The 21,471-nt window shown below is 41.8% G+C and overlaps 1 protein-coding gene across 1 annotated transcript; it reads right to left on the minus strand.

Moving 5' to 3' along the window:
* Positions 1–6,447: 6,447 nt before the first annotated feature.
* On the minus strand, positions 6,448–20,731 carry LOC135486367 (sodium- and chloride-dependent glycine transporter 1-like). Its single transcript, XM_064769113.1, has 14 exons — positions 20,633–20,731; positions 18,896–19,163; positions 18,263–18,394; positions 17,712–18,036; positions 16,894–17,026; positions 16,313–16,447; positions 15,939–16,042; positions 11,695–11,819; positions 11,093–11,205; positions 10,283–10,411; positions 8,600–8,699; positions 7,980–8,080; positions 7,278–7,445; positions 6,448–6,732 (listed from the first exon to the last, which is right to left on the minus strand). The coding sequence occupies exons 2-14, from the start codon at positions 19,140–19,142 to the stop codon at positions 6,619–6,621; spliced, it is 1,926 nt and encodes a 641-aa protein (XP_064625183.1). The 5' UTR covers positions 19,143–19,163; positions 20,633–20,731; the 3' UTR covers positions 6,448–6,618.
* Between the last annotated feature and the right edge of the window lie 740 nt (positions 20,732–21,471).

A 21,471-nucleotide genomic window follows, 5' to 3' on the forward strand; every position in this document is an offset into this window, starting at 1 on the left:
TCAATTCGGCTCACCGAGTGACCTATAGGTTGTAAGATATCCGGCTCGCCAAAACAATGCGGAATTCTCGACCTCTTTGGTAAACTTGGCATGCCGAACTGGTTTGAATTTCAGTGCTGTTCGGCGATCGGCTCTCCAAACACGATTAACACGGATACTTGTTTGGCGAGCGGCTCGCTAAATATCTCTGGCCGTCATTATCATAAGTCCACCCCACACTCTCCTGGTTCATCATGCCGCTCTGTTCATAAGTTACCGAGCGTGTGCTCGGGTTTTTGAAGCGGCAATTATCATTCCTGTTAGTGTTGTAAAATGACGGATATGCAGCCCATATACTTCTTACTCATGTCTAGTTTTAGTAGTGTACATGTTATCGTTCATTTTGGCATAAATTTCCCTTTTTTGGTAAATTTCACGCATTATTTCATTGTCCTTTTTGAAAGTGTCTTCTTATCGACAATATCAAACCTAATGGCTTAAAGTGGGTGAGAATTATCTAAAACACATAATCCAAATTGAGTTGCACACTTCCATTTTCAGATGTACTAAATGTTTATTTGTGGGTCATCCGATATAATGAATTTTTCAAGACATTGTTTTTATAATAATGAGCCATTTTATCAAGCCCTTACAATCAAAATGTAATAATGGCGGCTTTTTACAACGTGCTTTACACTGACTTTTGTCTGTTTCACAGCACTTGTGAACAACTGTCGGTATTATCTTCACTCCACACGCTGGTGTATCAAGGCGCTGTTCGTAAGTTCCTAAACTTGTGTTCGACCTGAAGAAAGCAACGACGGACTGGTGTGACGTTGCTGGTTGTACCTTACGTCTAAGTGTCCGAATGGTAAGAATGTACAAACTACTTTTTATTCCTGGAACAATAGGCCTTGCTTAGCACAGTCACCATTGTTTTAACGGAAAAGGCATAACAAATCGCCGTTATCATTGCTGTGCAGCTCGGTAAGATATTCAGTAAACAGGAGTTGAATTTCCATTTATTCCAAACTGGTCTTTTGAGGACAATTCAAGTCATAACAAGAAAACAGGGATTAGTACTCGATGTTATTTTCTACCATACCTCGCAGTTAAAAGAATTCTCGCCGAGCCAAATTCACGGTCTTTAAACGAAGTCCACTCGCACCATGAAGGTATAAATTCCCATTGTTCTACGGTCTTCACCAAAGGGTTATCATAATCGAGGTAAATCTTATTAACTTAGTTTTGGGAAAGTCGAAATTAAAATAAATAACTTCTGATTAGAAAAACGGAAAGAATATGTGAAAACGACATCTTTGAAATATTTGTTCTTTCTGCAATGATGATTTTCGCCAATCCCTGAGCTATTGGTGGTCATTGCCTGTATACATGTAGAAGTCTTCGCCATAATTTGTCAAAATACAACAGGGCCGGACGTTTTTTCCAGGGGGACTTTTTCTACTTCTACACCGGCATTGTGCCCTCGGTACATCCTCACGTTGTGAGGACACTCGGGCCAATTGGTGACCGAGGGCATACTATAGCGCATGGAGAATTAAGCGGCAAGACGCTTTTACCTGTACACTGAAACCATTCAATAAATTTCAATAATTTGTGAGTTTTTCAGATTTTGTTAACGAATTAGGATGATGCGTCCAAATCATGCCATTTTTGAATGGGTAATTAATGACTGGGCATTCCGCCAGCCGACAAGTGAAGCTATTGTACAATCAGGCAGTGAATGTGCTGTGTTTTGTCTTTTGACATTTAACGGTGGCACAATTAGCATTCAGCCACATCTTGGCAAGTACGTTTGTCAAATGAGCAGTAAAAGGGAAAGATGTATGGAAAAGGAGGATGTTAAAGTTCATCAAGGATACCGTATATTTCAGACAAAGGTAGGAACATCAATTTGCCTTGTAACCAATATTTCCACTCGCGACTTGCATCGTCTTTACAGTAGATTGTGCAACTACATGTATATAACTCATCTCAGTTGATTTATGTGTCGAGATTTTATTCTGGCAGTTGATTCATATGTTCATCTTGGCCCTCGCATCTGGTTCCTTCATTCATATGTTGCCATCTAATTTTGTGCAGTTGATTCGTTGATAACAATTGTTATAGTTGGAGTTTTATAGAATCTAGCATCCTTAGAGATTGATAGCGATGTTTTACATAGTATATCAACTAAAAGACTCGGATCTGAACATAACTCGTTTTGCTGCCTCTTATCACGTTAGTGGTGATTGCCAAAATTGCTGGTTTCTTTTAAAGCGTTTTGTTACCAATCATCAGCTCGTGATGGGAACCAAACCAGTCTGCTGGTTTTGTAGACAATATACAGATGGTCTCTTTTTCTTTCAGAAGAAAGTTATGTTCAAATACAGGCTAAGTGGTAAAATGCTGTTCATACCTTCGGTTTCAGAAATATTAGGTCAGAGAGAAAACCTGATGTATCTTTATGATAATATTTCTGATTCAATCGTATTCCTGTTACATAAAATACGAGCGAAAAATGTTCACACCAGAGTTGGGACTGTTCTTGTTTACCAGAATAATGGCGATGGTAACTACAGACTATCTAAAAATACCACAGCTTCTTCTTTTGAAAACATGATACTGTTTTTCGACCGACTTTACGACATGGGGTTGATCTTTGTTGCCCATAGCAGAATACGTGGATCAAGAACATGTGTTTATAATATATTTGACATAAGAACTGGCGAAGTGAAAAATGTGTTTATTCCCAAAAAGCACTTATGTTCAAAAACGCATGGTATTATCCACGCTTATCCCCTGTTGCTGAAAAAACAGATCATCATTGGATGTAAGGAATGGAGGCGGGGCGGGGAGAAGTCTGCTCAAACTTTATTTAATATCACGTGGCGGAATGGACAAGGTACGCTGTCAGCAGACCATAGCTGGAATAGATGTCGTCAACACGTTTTTAACTCTAAAGATGGCTTCATCATGGAGGTAGTTGCCGACCATTCTGTCCATTTTCTTCTCCCCAACTTGAACAATGCCAAAACTACCCCAGTGCTAATCCCTAGCGGCGCCGAAGATTTGGAACAGGCTTACTATCAAAAACATTCAATGTATATATTCGTTTTCTATGATAAGTCAATGTCATTGATTTCTATTCAGGTATTTAGAATACTATGTATTCCAATGGATATTTTTACTGATAACCTCGAGTTTTATGAGTTAATTACAATAATAATCAAGGGCCGTATTAGAAAAAGCAGTTATCATAATACCGATCAACAAACATTATTGATGAACAATAAGATAGACTTTTTACAACCGATTGCATCTATCAAATACACTAGCAGCAGGTTGAATAGGAGAACAGTCATGAAGTACTGCAATATGATTAAACCAGTTGAATATTATTAAGCAAAGTGAATGGAGAAGATCTATGGGCGTTGTTAGGGTTTAAAGAGGATTTCGCACGACAAGCCTTTCAGCCTGCTTTTCACATTTTCTCGGGCGGTCAAAAGGAACCTTCTCATTTCCTACTTAAAAGTCCGGCACAGATCAGTAAGCTGTCCATTCAGAATGTCGCGTAACCAATTTGAAAAGTTATATTTTTGTATCGGAACATCACGATGTATTGATTAAACATTTTTCGGGCATTGTATATTGGGAGTTTCAGCAAAGCCCCCGAAACGTCCACGAGAACGCCTATCCCATTGTTGGACTTCGTTATCAGGAGGTCAGACAGTCAGATATGCGTTCAGGTTGGCTCCCTTATTTGAATCTTAAACACCTTGTCAAAATCACATCGGAGCGACGTCCAGACATCAGAACATGGTTTCCGTGTGACTTGGGAAACATAAAACTGTAATTTGTTCTGTTTCGTTAAGGATATGGCTGAGAATTTCACGGGTCGAGAGAGTTGTATATGCCCGTATACATGTAGTCTATGAGTTACCGGCTTTCCTGTGGCGTGTTATTTCCCACTGTGTACAAGCGCGTCATTAGCAGAGCCTGCTATACTAACACGAAGTACATTCCCATGGCCCTATTCTTTGATGTATAGGGTAGACATGTGCACATACCAATGCCGATGAGGTATAGCCCATTGAAAAAAAGCAGATTCGCATTGAAATACCCTTTTGTAACAAAAGAATGTGACCAATGGACTCCACTTCCCGGAGATAAAGCACGCTCGGTTGTACACTGTATTGCCACCCTTGGGCCTTTTAGACAGCAGGCGAAAAAAAACACATTCGGATCGGATCCGGATGCGACCCGATTGAACCACATTCTGGTCTCCAAAATTGTGCGCATTTAGACAATCAGCGCAATGCGGTCTCATCTGGACGCATTTCTGTAGCTGTGGAAACCTCCAGTACCTGTTGCTTGTGGAGGTGTAAAAAATACGCCAGTGCACATGCGCACAGGTAAAATGAATCCGGATTCGGTATCCATTTGGGTTTAAACGCACCCAGATGCATCTAGATTAAAACTACCTTAATCGATTTTTTTTAAAGCCGGATTGGACCACAAACGACATTCGGATTCAATCGGATCGCATGTGGCTTCTTTCCTGTCGTCTAAACGGCCCTACGTGCATGTTACATCGTTTTCGAACAATGAAGGAAACACTCAGAGACATAGACACTCAAAAACATTACACGATCTCTTATTTCTTTAAACAAGTGTGTGACGGATGGAATCGAAACTAACGCTGTTCGTGAGAGAAAAATTGTGTCATATCTATTTTTAAACCAAATAGCAAAGATTTGATCAGATTTGGCTAAATTCTAAAACATTTTGATACAAATAAATAACGTTATTCTGAGTGATGCATTTATTCCGTTATGCTACAATGCTGTACGACGAGAAAAGTGGATCACATTCGATTATCTCTATCAACATATCAACGTGCCTATACCATTCATATATGCCACATTTAGAGACTCGTTAACAAACAAAACTGAAATGGACTGGGCCTTTGTGCCCACCTCTAAAACAGACAGGTTATTGTTTTTGATTTAACCATCCTGGTAGCCAAACCAGGAATTGAGACGGACGAAAATTTAGTCTGCAAGGTTTCATAAGATTGGGCTACACAGGCTACCAAGTTTAAAGTCAATAGCTTCAGTAGTTACGAAACGTGCCACCATTGGCGTAGCGAAGCAATTTGACCTCTGATACCTTGAAAAGAAGTTGAAATCAAATACATGTTTATCATGTATCGTCATTGCATGTACCTATGATAAAATACTGGTGACGATCGAACCCTCAGTAAGGGAGATTCAGCACTTAAGGTGTTTTCGGTTTTAGGCACCTGGTGGCAAAATCAAGAACCAGACTTGGTAGTCCAAGTGTTATTACATAGAGGAACATAATATTAAATTTCAAGTTGATAGCTCTAGCACTTACAAAACGTGCCTTGCTAAAGGACGACGACGAAGACGACGGACGATGACGGACGATGACGGACGATGGACCCCGCGCCATAAGAAATTCTCACCTCTCTGGTGGTGAGCTAATGACAAAATATGAGTTTTACTACCATTGTGACCTTGAATTAAATTCAGTCACTCCATGAGCTCAGCCAGCCTGGCGTAAATAGGAGTATTTCTATGAACGTTTTGCATCTGCCCCTCTACGTCGTCGTCCCTCCACAGGCCCAGGAGGGCAAGAACTTCAATCCTGGCCCACACATTACCTCTCCCAGCCATTTTAAGCGAAGCAAGCACAAAATAAATGAAATGTCAGAGACACGCAGCATCCAGGCTTCAGAACGGAAGTAAAGTAAAAATCACTAATGCGCATGCGTACAACGCATTGATAGCACCACATTCAAAACGCCACAGAACGGTTTTAGCTGAAACGGTTTCAAGACGACTTGAAAGCGCATCATGAACCGTTCTCGTTAAAACGGTTTCAAAACGTTTTAAGGACCCTCTAGTGTGGCACCCTAAACCGTTTTAAAGACTTAAAACGTTTTCAAGACGTTTTAAAGGCCCAGTGAGAACACAGCTTCAACTCTGAAATAAAAGCTAAACTCGGGAACGTGATAAAATATGTGTATTATAGCTTATATGTTGCCGTTATAGTCCATCATTTTATGCGAGCTTTATCCTGGCGTCCGTCGTCGTTCATTAGCGGAACACGTTTGGTAGGCACTGGGTCTAGATGATCGAAACTTGGTACTGGGCTGCTTTGGGCAATTAATATGCCCAGAAGATTTTTTCCGTTTTCGGCCATTCTCTCGAGCAGAGGTTTCTGGCCTCGAGGTGGCCGTCTTGGAAGTCAGGGTTTTTTTAATGTTGAGGCCAATGATACATGTAGCTGTCTGATCAGGGGTGGGAGCGCACCCCTGAACAGTGTCGCCGCAAGATTAAGGCCCTAAAGCATGATTATAACAAAACGAAAGCAAATTTGCAACGTTTTGGGACATTTATAGATGACAGGCCATTCAACTTACAACCAAAAGGACTTCAGTGTGACCCGCTCAAAACGTTTCGAAGACGCTTTGAGAACGCTTTTAAAATCTAGTGTGGCCTGTGCGTTTTTGCTAAAACATTTTCCGTCGGACGTTTTACGGAGAACGACTTCAGATCGGATTCAGTGAGAACACAGCTTATTCACGAAACTTTATCAGATTTCTAATCCTCAGGCCATTTCTGTGAGCTCCACGCTGTCGACTAAGTCGTATATGTAACCCTTCCTATTTTTATCAATGGCTGGGCCCCATCCAGCTGCAGGTCGAACGGAATGCTTTAGCCTCTGAAAAGACGAACACAATTCATGACAATTCTGCGCACTGCATAATCAACAAAACAGGATTGAAATTCATAGTCCACGTGGAGCTCTCCATTGAACCAAGCTAGTTATGAACGTATATAATAAAGGCTATAATTGCAATGCAATTTTGCGCCAAATTTATATTCTTAAAGCCCTCTGTAGTAGGCCAGAATTTGGTGCGCAGCGCTTGATACCATAATTTAAAATGAAGGATTTGGGGCTTTTGATAAAGCTATAAGGGTTTTTCACGCGACACAATATGCAACCCTAGAGGTTTTTTCAGGAAAGGAAAAACCCTCTGAGCGTTCTCATTTAGCTCAAAGAAACTTCAGTTTTTTTTCATACCTCCAAAAATACCTTCACTCCACATACATGTATTCATGTGTGCTGAAAAACCCAGGAAGTTTTTTTGGATATTTAAAAAAGCTTTATTTTACTACACGGTGTGGTAGTATTGCTTAAAGCTCCTAAACATTTACTTGCTGTATCTATTATGATTACACACTATTCTTATTCTCTTGTCTTACCTCAAGTGGTGACCCCTTAGTTCTGACAAGTTCGTAAATGAAGAATCCAGGTATAGGGAGGATTGAGAAGACGGCCAGCATCCAGCCCATTATCTTGGCCCACTCGGGGTAGAAGTATTCCCCGTAATTTGGGGAGCTGAAGGTCATGGTGGCGTAAGCCAAGCAGACCTGGAGCAAACAAAGGTGAGGCAGGTACCATAGTGAAATTACATTAATGTGCACTGCGCTCATGATTCAATTTAGGCGGAAAAATGGAAAATGTTGAGACGTAAAACTAGATCGATGCCAATCACGGCAGAGTACTAAAAGGGTGAAGGAGATAAAGCCTATAAAGCCTTTGAACTGCAGTTATACATACCCGACTTCAAACCAAATGCACTACAACGAGTAACAAGTTGCAGATTGAAGCGCCATCGCCTGCCTCTGTGTAGACAGGCCAAAGAATTTGGTACCTCTGTGTTCATGACAAAGAAACTAAGACGGCTAAATGGTGAAGTATCTGCGAAAACTTTCATCTGGTCGTGAAATATGTAATATTTACTCAATGTTAATCATCACCTTCGACGTTTCAAATGGTTCCACCATTCTTCTTCAGAAATTAGACGCCTAGACCGCTAGATGTCGTATCGGCCAGACCCTGTTCCTGTAGGTGATATTGATAGTGCAAAAACTAACTTTCTATCAAGAAGTACAAGTACTTACGAACATGCTGGCTGGCGTAACTCCTCCAAGAAGGATCCTCCAACCAAAGTTCGGCCGGTAACCAATCATCATCTCAATCTCATAGAAGAGTCGTTTGCCACCTGCATAATCAAATGAAATACGTTTCAAGGTGATCAGAATTCCTTAAAAAGGTGAGCGGGATGATTGAGGGAACGCTGCCGAGGAAAACCTTCATCGTTGTGTCACTTCCCCATGTTGTTTCTAAAGCAGAAAAGCTTTCCGAGAATCGGATAATGTGCCCTATTCCAGTACATGCATATATAATCCCGATGATGTTATCATTAGGCCTTCAACGAATAAAATTCGTCGGTTTTGAAAAGTATAACGCACAGTTTTACTTCAAAATATGTGATTGTCTTTTGCCAGTCGTTTTTCATGGCATAAGTATAAAGGTTCTGAACGCTTGATTTGGCAGTTTGTTTCCACAGAGCACTTCTGGCCTGTTTTTGCCTGTTTTGGTGGCTTTTCGCCAATCAAAAGTACCAAATGCTGCACCGCGGTCTGTTAGTTAATGCGCAACGAGCCAAGGTTCTATTGTGGAGTCAGTTCCGGTCAAATTCTGCTTTCGGAAATCAGACGCAAATGTATTAGATTCTTACCGTAAATATAAGACAGTACCAAACATTCTAACACGGCAAATATCATAACGCTGAATGCTCCTGAGTACCAGTCCCAGATCTGGAAGTGATAGATACCCGCCTGAAAGAGAGAAAAAATAAGTGCCACAGACTTGCACGAAGTCAGAATGTCTACCCCGTTTGTCCACTGTTTACCTTTCCATTCGGCGGTCAAAGCGGCAACCAGATGGGTTAGTTGGTCACAGGGAAATCAGAACTGACTACGACACAATAATGGCAACAGCCAAGTAAACCACACAGCTCACTGTGAGATCTCGTGATACTCGGGTGGTAGATCGCTCAGCTCAGCAGACGTAGCTGTTCCCACAATGATCGGAGATGCGCAGGTGCAATGACGGGAACGAGTCTGAATATGGCGGATTCAGACCTGAATGATGACCGGAAGATGGCGGATGAGGCAGAGAATTTAAATTGTAATAAAACCATCGATTAAAAGTTGTTAATAATTATGAATCGGCGTATCCTGTTGACGTGCAAATTTATGAATTAAATTGTTTGCAGGGATACATTTTGAACTCATATTTTCAGAACACGTTGATATGCACCTAATAATCGCGATCGCCAATCTTGTCCACAGAACATGTGGTTTGAAACCGATTAAGAGTTTTCTAATGACTATATACTCAATGAGATAATTGATGTCTCAATCGCGAGACGATTACTTAAATAAAAATCGACGCTAGAAATATCGAGGGTAAACTTATTTCAAGATTGGGGCCCCGTGTGGTCAAAATCATTCATGGGTGCCGCCATACAGTATTTTGTCGTTTTCAGTTGTGACTTACCTGTGACCATGATTCTGGGCAATTTTATCATCTTCACTCGCAAAAATACTTTGGCACCACGTAACAGTACTTGGAGAATGCAAGAGATTATAACATGGCAATTTAAAGCACTTTTCGGTTCGCACCAACCCACAAATACTCCGTTTCCTCACGTATACCGTCTTTGGGCGCCATATTTAAGAGGCCCGAAGAGATGAATACCTCGGATACCTAATACAAAAGTTATGCCTCGTGGATTGGACTGATTGGCTCGGATCGTGGCGCAGACCTATGACCAGACACACTGACTACTTGCAGTCCACTACCATTGGTCGATGGGATGTTAATGAATTGAATGGGTTGTATTTGTTTGGGCTTTATTCATGGCGTGACCGAGGCGGAGCAAATGGACAATGCCCATTCATCACGTGGGCAAAGAAAACTCCCTTCGCATGTGGTGAACCCTATTGCGTACCCCACCCAATGTATGGAAACTGTTATTTTGTATTAGCGGCATAGGAAGACGGTATACGTGAGGAAACAGAGTATGCTATTTGCATGAGTTAGGATGATTGAGATTACACAATTGCCATCGAAATAGCCAATTTATTGTGCTAAGAATCTAATTGATATGTCGCTCGCCATTGCGATCAGGCTCAACGTGCAGGTGTCGATAGGTTGTTTGGGTAATAAATATCGCAGTCCCGAATGTGTGGACCAACCAATCTCGACATCAAACCTCGTTTGCACACAGGAATCAGCACTTGCTACACTCACTGTTGAACTGGGTTCGATCCCCGGTAGGGCCAGTTTCTCGCTTGATCGTGAGAGCGAATTCGATGAAATTGATTTAATTCTGTCTGACTGCTGCTTAACCTACCCTCGTCATGAACACGAGTCCGATGAGCGCTTCAAATGATCCAACACCAATCATCACGAGGAACTTCTTTCCGCGGAAAGCCCTGAATCTATCAACGATGCCACTAACCAGGGTCTCGAAAGTGGCGAACTGAAAATAGATGAAACAGATCGCCACATGTTTCAACCTGTCCTTCCATCAGGCCTCTGTTAAGTCCAGGATTGCTTGAACGAAACTGGACCCATGCGAGGGTAATTGAATGCACGAAAACATTTTAAAACTCCATTACATCGCGTGGCCCAATAAAATGTATCGTTTAGAGATGACTACATGTGGAGTTTTGTTGCATTCAATTACCCTTGCATGGGTTACGCAATACTTAAAGTTTATAGATGACTATAGTCTTGTGTAAATGACAAATTTGCAAATCCCGAATACTTCCGAATGCCTGAATGGTTCCAAGATGACATGTCCGTCGTTCGATGCGGGTAGGAAACCTGGCTAACGGGTACATATGCGCAAACGTCGAAGTACGATGTAGTACTAACAAACATCTGTAGTTTCTTCAAGTTCTGCGCGAATTCAATTTCTCGTAAATCAGATTTCATAATCAGTAATACGAGGAATGTATTCCAAAGTTCGTCGTCGTCAACATACAAACTACATACATTCGTACATCGTCGTTCGTAGCTCTTCGTACATGTAAGGGAAACGCTAATGCTGGTAGTATTTGTCATCCGTTTAGCGGGAAGTCCTGCACCTGGACACTTCCCTTTGAAAAGGCTAGGGTCTATATGATAAATACTTAGTACATCTTCCAATGTTACAAACCTGTGTGTCCAAGCCTATTGTGAGCAGCATCACAAAGAATAACACGGCCCACGCGGGTGAAAATGGTAGCTGAGATATGGCTTCAGGATAAGCTATGAACGCTAGTCCTGGACCTGTAGGACAAATTGATAGTTAACTCAGCCAGGCCCAACACCGAGAAAATACACGTGGGAATATGAACTAATGAGAGATTGACAGAGTTCCTGCGCCTGGTCCATGCTGAAAATCACCTCGAGGCCAACCACCGGATCGATCGGAAGATTTCAGATTCTGAGCTAAACTTGAGTAAATGGTTTAGAAAAAGTCCACCATGTATTTGGAACCAAGTTGCCCATCTGATTCATTAGCAGTTGCAGTAACTCTTCAAAAGTTGAATTTTGAAAAAGCAATTAGAAAAAATGCCCTCTGCCCAGACGCCTCAAAATCGTTGATGGGCTCCATTGAATAATCTTTTGACTAACTGGCGAACTGCTACGCTAGAAAATGTGCTGGGTCCCAAAGTTAGATTAAAGAAAACTGTCCAGCAGTTTTCGCATAGCGGCTTGAAAGGATGTGAACAGTTACATCTGAAAAAAAGCCAGGAGTTCATATCCTGAACTCACCTGAGGTTATCGCATCTTTCACTGGTACACCGGCTTCTTTCGCCATGAACCCGATGACAGAGAACACCACGAATCCAGCTGTGAAACTCGTGAGACAGTTAATTATGGGGACGGTTATTGCGTCTCTGAAAAAGTTAGAAATGGACTGCCTTTATTAGACAAGAATTCATCTAAAGTTTGAAATTTTGAATTAAACTTTAAAAAAGAGATTATCTAAACAAAATAAATTTGTACTTTAGTTAAGAAAACCCAGGAGAAGCCAGGCAGACGACTGATATTTTATCAGACGACTGATAACTTATTATGCGTGACTTAGTCAATTTTCAATCTGGTATAGTTCAATTTATGATGTATAACAATTAATTTCTGTAATCTTAGATATATCACTGGACCTTCCAGTTGCTTCATATCATATACATGTAGGTGTAAATGTTCACCAATTGTTCCTCTCGAGATGAGAAATGTATTATGGGTGTCTCTGCACATGCACGTGTACATGCACGTGTACATGCACGTGTACATGCACGTGTACATGCACGTGTACATGCACGTGTACATGCACGTGTACATGCACGCATTACAGCCAGATCCCGTTAGCGAAGGTCAAAAAGCGAACCTCAGGTTGCAAAGGCAAATGCATTGAGGCCGTGAGGTTGGAGTTTCTCTTTGAATTGCCCGATGATGTTGTTATTAGGGTAATCAGGCGTGATCAGAGATTAGCGCAATCTAGCCTAATCTCCTATGGCATGTCTGGCTGACCTGCCACAGCAGGTGTTACGGAATTTGTTATCGTTACTCCTGCCTGTAAGTGGCACATCATCTGACAAAATCAGAGTGTACTCAATGTAGGCCTAATGGCAATGCTTCAGATGAAGACCTGATTGGTCCTGTCTGATGCTTGTTTCTATATTGCAATATTGTAGTTGATCATGGTGCAGGATGTAAGTGCTTTTTCGGACTGTTTGTTTATAGTAGGCCTATGTGAAAAAAACATTTCTTTTTTTTCATAGTTTTTAATCAGACTGGTTAAACATGTACCTTGTTTTTCAAGTTAGGCCTGTAAACAATAATGACGTAGGGGCCTTGAAGGCTTTAAACAATATTGTTCCGCCCTGCGAAGAGCGATCGTGTGCAAAGCGGTGGGACAGAATGGGGTACAACTAGATTACCCTGGGCTCACTGTCATCCATCCGAATTTGACCACCCCCACTCTTACTCTTAGGAGAGGAGCCTTGCCTCTATCTCGACCTAACTTGAAAATAGTACACATCCCTGCGGCCTATATAATGTACGCTATTGCGTGGCCTACTTACTGACACAGACTCCCTGTAGCCAGGTCAGAACTATCCGTCCAATTTCAACTTAAGCTAAAAAAATTGCAATGCATCAGGTGTGGATATACTGCCTATCATGCAATGTCCAGTTTAGCATGAAGCATGCTGTTTCATCTTTACCTGTTCTGTTAACACACAGACCATGCAGACCTTGGCCTAGGAATTTTATGGTCAGTCTGGGGTGAAATCCCAAGGTGTATTGTAACAGTGACAAACAGGAATATTGCTTCATATCTGCCAAGGGTTTGTAGAGTGACTTTGAACGAAATTTCATGGACATCAGATAGAAACCAATGCAGAAGCATACACTGCTTCTCTGCATCACAATCATTGAAGCAACTGTTCCTTGACCAATCCATGACTCATCATTATATAACATTTTATAACAATTCATGGCACGAATTCAGCAACACATTGAGTGCATTGATCTAATCCACTAATCCACATACCCATATTGCACCAAGTGTAATGAACCCAGTAAGACAGGTAAACCTAACACAGCAGGTGGTGTCTGTAGTGCAATAGCAGATGTCTAGGAGGAAGGCCTTGAAGTGCAATCAATCAGCTTATCTGACCTATTATAAACATCCAGCTGAGAGGCATTCCACCTATTTTGCTCATCTTTCGCTAACGGGGTCTGGCGTGTACATGCACGTGTACATGCACGTGTACATGCACGTGTACATGCACGTGTACATGCACGTGTACATGCACGTGTACATGCACGTGTACATGCACGTGTACATGCACGTGTACATGCACGTGTACATGCACGTGTACATGCACGTGTACATGCACGTGTACATGCACGTGTACATGCACGTGTACATGCACGTGTACATGCACGTGTACATGCACGTGTACATGCACGTGTACATGCACGTGTACATGCACGTGTACATGCACGTGTACATGCACGTGTACATGCACGTGTACATGCACGTGTACATGCACGTGTACATGCACGTGTACATGCACGTGTACATGCACGTGTACATGCACGTGTACATGCACGTGTACATGCACGTGTACATGCACGTGTACATGCACGTGTACATGCACGTGTACATGCACGTGTACATGCACGTGTACATGCACGTGTACATGCACATGCACGTGTATATACCCTAGTTTCTTTCTTCTAACGTCCAGCCAGATCTTACATAGTGCACATTTCTTGACCCATGATAGGGGAAATTTTAGGCCTTCTAATCAAGCCACTATTGCCATTGATGCTGCTGGTCAATCAATCTGTGGGCCTACCAAATTGAACACATGCACTGGCTTACTGTAGTGGACGTTACGCGCGCGAAACCCGAGTACAAGCACACGATTACTACACTGACTGAAACTATTTGTTACAAATAAAAACTATATACACTAGCCACATTACCCTAAATAAAACGTAATCACATGACGTGTTTGTCCCCTTAATACATCATAGTTAAAAATTGAGACTGAGCCCAAAGCACGGTCTATTTCCTTTGAACAAAGACCGCTCGCATCTACGCCTGAATTCCCATTGTTCTGTCTTATAAAGGGTTCTCAGGGGAAAAATTAATAACCTGACCCTACCGAAACCGTTCATGGTGTGGATATGACTTGACTGACAAGGGCAAATAAACATTATCACAGTGTACAAACGAGCATGCTTTATCTCCCGAAAGTACAGGGTGGCCCAGAATTATTTTCCCTTGCACAATAGAATTCTTTTGTTTATATCCATTGTTGGAGGGTCAATAATTCTGGGCAACGCTGTCGGGTCCATTGGTCACATTGTTTTGTTAGGAAAGGGTATTTCAATGCGAATCGACAATTTTTCAATGGGCTATACCCCATCGGCATTAATAGGGAGTTTTCGCAAATCTCCCGAAACGCCAACGCTAACGCCTATCACATTGTTTGACCTCCTGATAACTTAGTCGAACAATGGGGTAGGCGTTCATTGTCCACTCATCCACCCTATACAACAAAGAATTGGGCCATTGGACTGTACTTCCTGTTAGTATAGCAGGCTCTGCTTATGACACGCTTGTACACAGTGGTAATGTATAGTTCGTGTGGAACTAATATAGAGTGGTTTCACGTAACGTCATCACCTCCCATTCTCAGATTCTGGAGGGACAGACAAAAGAAAGCGAGCCTCAATGACCATCACATCATTTGATTCAGTTTAGTCAGGCGTAACAAGTCATTATTCTGCCCTCCAACATGACTGGCAGTGAAAACAGTCAATAGAACGAAGAAATGCTGCTATAATTTCATGATATACATTTAAAATGGTGTTTAACATGTTACTTATAGAATAAATTCTTCGTTAAAATCTTTAATAATTGCGAACATGCCCCAGCTATCCATTGAAAACAAAATATATTCGGTGAATATTTTGGTCCCGGTGTAACATCTGTGGTTGTTCCCCATGTTTCAGTGTTTCCAAACAATAGGCAGCTAGAGAGACCATGACTTTTCAATAGGGGGGATACACAGAAAAACTCGTCAATCTATTTTTGAGCGTTCCCAAACAATGAGGGGAAACACTCAAAAACAGAAAAACTCAAAAACATTACACCGGTACACAGCCATTAGTGTATTTGTCTAGTACTCCGAACAATTTCTACAGGAATAATAGGGAGTTTTCGCAAATTCCCGAAACGCCAACGTGAACGCAAATCTCATTGTTTGACCTTCTGATAACGAGATCGACCGATGGGATAGGAGTTCACGTGGACGTTTCGGGGGATTTGCGAAAGCTCCCTAGTACTTGACTGATTTCCTGATTTTCTGTTTCTAACATGATAATGTTTAAAAGTTCAACAGAAAATATTAGCATTTGATCAATCGGAATATGGATCGGTCGGACCAGCAAATGAATATTTCTTTACATATCGACCCTGTCTCTAATATGCCCACCTATAAAAGTTGTGATGAAACGTATTGTAACTGGCCATCGTTATCAGGCCTCCCCAAGCTGTGCCCAATGAATAGAAAATCTGTAAACACGCCTCAGCCCATATCTGGAAAAGAAGTCAGATTTTTAGACGAGTATGTACATGCATGATCAATCCCGTCCCAAAAGGTGAAAAAAAAACAAATAAAATGACCAATCAATCAGGGGTTGGCTTACTTTTGCTGATGTGTTTATTATAAGCTAGCGCCTATTTCGAGGTGGAATTCGGTCTGTGGCTGCATGGACTCGGAGCTCGGAGAGGTGGTTGGCCTTAATTAATTGGCTCGGAGAAAGCTATGAAATATATTTGGTAAGGTAACTGCTCCTTGATACCTACCCTAAATTCCAGCAGTTTACTAAAGTCAGGCTTAATGTAATAAATAATCCCCTCAGTAGCACCTGGGAGGGTGCATCCGCGGATCAGAAGGATGACTAGGAAGACATAAGGCACAGTTGCCGTCACATAAACGACCTGAAATGAAAGATACCGCAATGGTAGATACATGTATATTAGCGTCATATGAGAAAATTTCAGACGACCGCATAAGGAATAGCAGGTTCTCAACCTTTGCACGTTCCAAAACCATGAAACCTGTAAAAAACCCATGAAACCACACATCGAACTACCAAATCAATTATTTTTTATTTCATGTATGATATAAGTTCATACCATACAAAAGAAAGAACAACTGTGATCAGTGGACTCCTCTCCCGGTGTGAATGCATGTACATGTACGTTGTTTAAGTAGACTTCGAAGACATAGGCTATGCCACTGTTGCTAACTAGCAAAAGTTTTTTTTAATTTGATAGTTTTCTGTCAGGATTCTAAGAGATCTTTTAGACATAATGTTGATCTTTCAGACGTTCAATTGTGTGCGCCTGTGTTTTACGTTAAAGCTACCAATATGTCCACTAACCTTTCCTGAGGTTTTTATGCCTTTTATAACACAAAGGAACACGACCAGCCAACCGACGAGATGACAGACAACCAGCTGCCAACGTAGACCACCTGTGCTGTCAATGCCACTGCTCATCTCTAGAGCATTATATCTAAAACGACGGAGGTACAGATGACGAGACGAAATCACTTCCTGAGGACCTCAAGATACTGAGGTCTTCCTTCCCGAGAAAGCCAAACCGAAAGGGGCCAACATACATCTTGCATATTGATGCAAGGCATTGGGATAGGATAGGCAATCCCAACTTAATGTCACTCCTACTATCTCAAAACGACATGCACATGCATTGCCTTTAAAAAGTGCGGATATTGGACAGTGTTGTTGTTTTTTTATCTTTTTGTGACTGTAATGGATTAACAGGCATCATATAATTGCGACAAACACATTCTCATGATTATAACCGGTTAAAGGTTGACCATGGGAACCACCATTTTGGCTAGAACTTCAACTCCTAAAGCAATTAGAACTTTTTCTAAATAAAGTGTATGGCCATTTAAAACATGGGAGGCTGTTCTCCGGAGAATAAACAACATACTCCGATCCTTTAAATTGAAATTCACTTTGTTTTGAAAGAGTTTTAATTACTTTAGAATGTCAGTTTCCGGCAAAAATGGTGGATGTCCCTATGGTCAACCCTTAATATCTTTTTGAAGCCCATTCTCTTGAGACTGTAAGCTATACGCCATGACAAGGATTTCAAACGCAGTCCCAAAAAGCGCTTTTCAAAAGGCTTGCTGCCAGCAGAACTCCAAAAACAAGATTTTAATAAAACTTACTGCCAGAACTCCTCCGCTGGCGTCATCACATTTGCGCTTCTGTTTAAGGCACTATCGTTGGCAAGACTCCCAGCAGCAGGCGTAGAGACTGCATACTGCACTATTGAGCTATTAAAATTAGAATAATTGAAAAATGAGGTGTCGTTGAAGGTAGTCCTATTTTCCCCTCTCTTGCTGCAGTTTGGTGTATTCCACTCGTTGTTACAGTGTGACCAGGGTAGCGGATTCTGGAAGGACATGCCAAGGTAGTAGATCACCCAGGTGACTATCACTTGGTAGTAGATACTGAAGAACAGTGAGACAATGGTCATACCCCACCCGGTGCCTGAAAGAGTGAGAAATCAGTAAGGTTAAGGCGGCACAATTACAATTGAGACTTTTTGTTTGTGTTTTTGAAACAAGTCCACACTACCAAACCCGGGCAAGCATTCTGTGGTAAATACGACCAAACATAAAAGTCCCTGATGTTAGCAAACAAACGTTGCTAATGTAGACCATGCTTATCTTCTTTATTCTCATGCTCCGGCCTAGTAATTAGGACACTGTCTTACCCTTGAAAAGCGGGCACATATCCCAGACAGCCAGCGGACTGCGGCTTGAGAACTGCCCTATATACAGCTCGATGAAGAACAAAGGTACACCCCCGATGACAAGAAAAAAGAAATAGGGTATCAAGAAGGCGCCTGGAAAAAAATAATTCAAAATTAATGCAGAAATCGGAGCAAATGATAATGTCTCATATTTTTATAGGTGTCATGATAAATTTAGTTTTTCTTATCCCAACCTTGGTGCCAAAAATGACACGTCCCGCATTACGTTCGCAATGTGATAAAAATTTGGCTACTCGATATCATGGATATACGAGTTTGTCATATCTCCCTTTTTTGGGCCGCGAACAGGGATTGTAAACTCGTTCCGCGTAACCAATATAGGCCTGGCCCCGGTTGTTCAAAAGCTCAAAACGTACGTTATACCTAACGGTTGCGTTAAGTTTCCTCAAGGACGTTATCTCTTTCAGATAAACCCACTGAAATCTCCGTTAAAGCTAACGTGGTTTTGAACAACTCAGCCCTGGTGCTAGTTTTCAACACGGCAGGTTTCTTATCCATGATAGCCTGTCGTCTTATAAAAAAACACTTTGGGATGGTTACTAGTATCAGTCTGGTGCCAGTGTAACCACTTACCTCCTCCATTTCTCATACAGAGATAAGGAAACCTCCAAATATTCCCAAGCCCAACAGCATATCCAATACACGAGAAGAAGAAGTCAATCTCTTTCCCCCAGTTTCCACGTTGCTTGTTTTCGTCACTGGAATCCGGGTTACTTTCAGAGAACGTTGCAGTTGCCCCATCCTCGACGTAGTGGGGGTCCTTGAAGGGTTCTTTCTCCAGGTCGGTCATTTTGTTTTCCTGGTCGGTTGACAAAGCCATTCTGTATCACACATAGATCATCTGCGAAGAGTCATGACTAAATGATAATTAGATTGTTGGCACTCTCTAGAGAATATGGCTCCTCCGGTATGTAAAAAAATCAAAAACACTGGCGAAAACGTTTCGCTAAAGTGTCGTGTGGTAATCGGCATTTGACGACACACCCTAGCTCATTTTAGCACTACATGACCAATCGGGACCATTTCAAGTGCAGGTAGTGTGATGACAAAGCGTGTGGCTGGTTTCCCTTATTCAACAAGGTTGACAATTACCTGAGAACGATAAAGTGGTTTGAGGGTCCAGTGACCATAGGTACTGCCATTTTGGCAAGACCTCAAAATCCTAAAGCAAATAAAACTCTTTCCAAATGAATTCTATGCTCATTTAAAACCCTGGAGGCTGTTCTCTGGAAAACAAAGAACAGACCCCAGCCCTTGAAATGAGCACTCACTACGTTTTGAAAAAGTTCTAATTGCTTTAGGATTTTGAGGTTTAGCCAAAATGGCGGTACCTATGGTCAACCCTTAAAGAAGTTTTCGTGCAGTAAGCGGACAATACCTATTACTGACAAATACTACTCGATGTTCTTCAAGAGATGTGAAGTCAACGTGATAAGCAAATGCTGTTTTTTGCAAATCACAGGGGAAAAAGAGGATGACTTTCCGATCGATCAGGTGATCTTGCAAGGATGATCATCACAAGACGATGGCGTTGTGTCGCGCTCCCTTGTCTCTGAAATCTGTTATGAAGTGAATTTCGAACATTTCAACAGGTTCAAATAATTCTTGAGTTTTAAGACAAATTTCATGTTCTATTAAACTACCTTAGCTCCCAGACCAAAAAAAATGATCATTGACGAACCAACCTAGTAAGTTTTAGTAATTTAATCATTATTTTATTTTGAAAACAGCATTGGAATTCTGTATCCTAAACTCCATAACTGAAAATTTAAATTCATAATTGTTAATTAAACACCGTTAACTGTCGCATACTGGTTATAAGTATAAGGGTGCAATTTTGGTAATAGGATGGGGGACACGTTGTGAAACGGGCGACTTTTGGACATGGGTCGCCACCTCCTTGTGGTCCTCTGGACCAACCATCAGTCTCCAGCCAATAGCAGGCGAAATGGCCGATTACATGATTTCCAATTAGTCGACCCTTTATAACAGCGTGCTCCCCAGCCAACACCCAGAGACGACCGAGAGAAGATCTGCATCCGTAACCTCATGCTGTAATCCATGTAAAGAAGAAGTTCAACAAAGTTTTGAAAGATATATCTGCCTTCGATTTATTTGTCCGCATGTCACTTGGTCCATTCTCAACGGTACCCTCTCGCTAGTCCCCAAATCAGGATTGCCAACAGCACCCCACCGGAGCCGCCCAGCATAGCAGCGAGGGGCTCCACAACAAATCCGCGTAAAGCGCCCGGCATGCAGACGAGCGACGGGTCAAGATGGAGAAGAGCGCGATGATGAAAACATGCTCACCTGTTCTGGTACGACATTGACGATGTAATGAAATAGGCCACAGTCTCTCGGATCATTAACCTGGTTCATGAACCTAACACATTCGCATGGAGAATTCATTAGCATATATGCATGAAACATATCCACGTACAACAGTGCAACGCCAGCATGCTCCACAGCTAATCTGATGGTCTGCATACGTACACTGTAGCAACTTATGTGAGAGATCAGGATTGTACACCTTCGAAAACTATCAAACATGTCAAATGAATCAATAATGTTTTGAAATGACTCCCTGTCGCGCTTTAACTCTATATAAGCGTTCCTCTCGTACATGAGCTACGTTGCACACACATGCTTGGTTAATGCATGTATTGTGTCATAGAGTAAAAAAGCCGATTATCTGACAGAAACCCACTACAGAAAATGCATGCTAATCTCGGTCGGCAGACTGGGAATTTTCTCAGGAATCACTAGAATATAGGTCAGGAGCTAAAGGAACCATTTCTATAGTTGCTTTGCGCCATTGCCCGTGGATCATCTCAGGTACCGGCAATTTAGGTGCAAGTATCAGGCGAGGGTTAGGGATGGTTTAGGGAAGACGACTGCTTGGGATTAGCAATACATTTGGATGTGGCACACTTAATCATAATAAATGACAATTGATAAAGTCAATATTAGTAACTATGATCCGACTGATGGGCCTCTTCCGAAATTTTGCAGCGGGCAACATGCAAGATGTATATGGTCAAGTGAATTGTCGCCAGAAAACCTAGTAAGCTACTACGGTGGCTGGGAAATTATTTTTCCTGGGCGGGGCGACTTATTATCTCGGGGGGGGGGGGGGGGGGGTCGACTTA

Source organism: Lineus longissimus, chromosome 4 (assembly GCF_910592395.1).
Source record: "Lineus longissimus chromosome 4, tnLinLong1.2, whole genome shotgun sequence".
NCBI lineage: Eukaryota > Metazoa > Nemertea > Pilidiophora > Heteronemertea > Lineidae > Lineus > Lineus longissimus.

Coding starts and splice junctions, on each gene's coding strand:
- LOC135486367 (XM_064769113.1), bottom strand. CDS start 19,142: ATGGCTTTGTCAACCGACCAGGAAAACAAAATGACCGACCTGGAGAAA. Junction 11,820..15,938: donor TTTCATCACAACTTTTATAG/GTGGGCATATTA, acceptor TAACTTTTTCAG/AGACGCAATAACCGTCCCCA. Junction 6,733..7,277: donor CTAAGGGGTCACCACTTGAG/GTAAGACAAGAG, acceptor TCGTCTTTTCAG/AGGCTAAAGCATTCCGTTCG.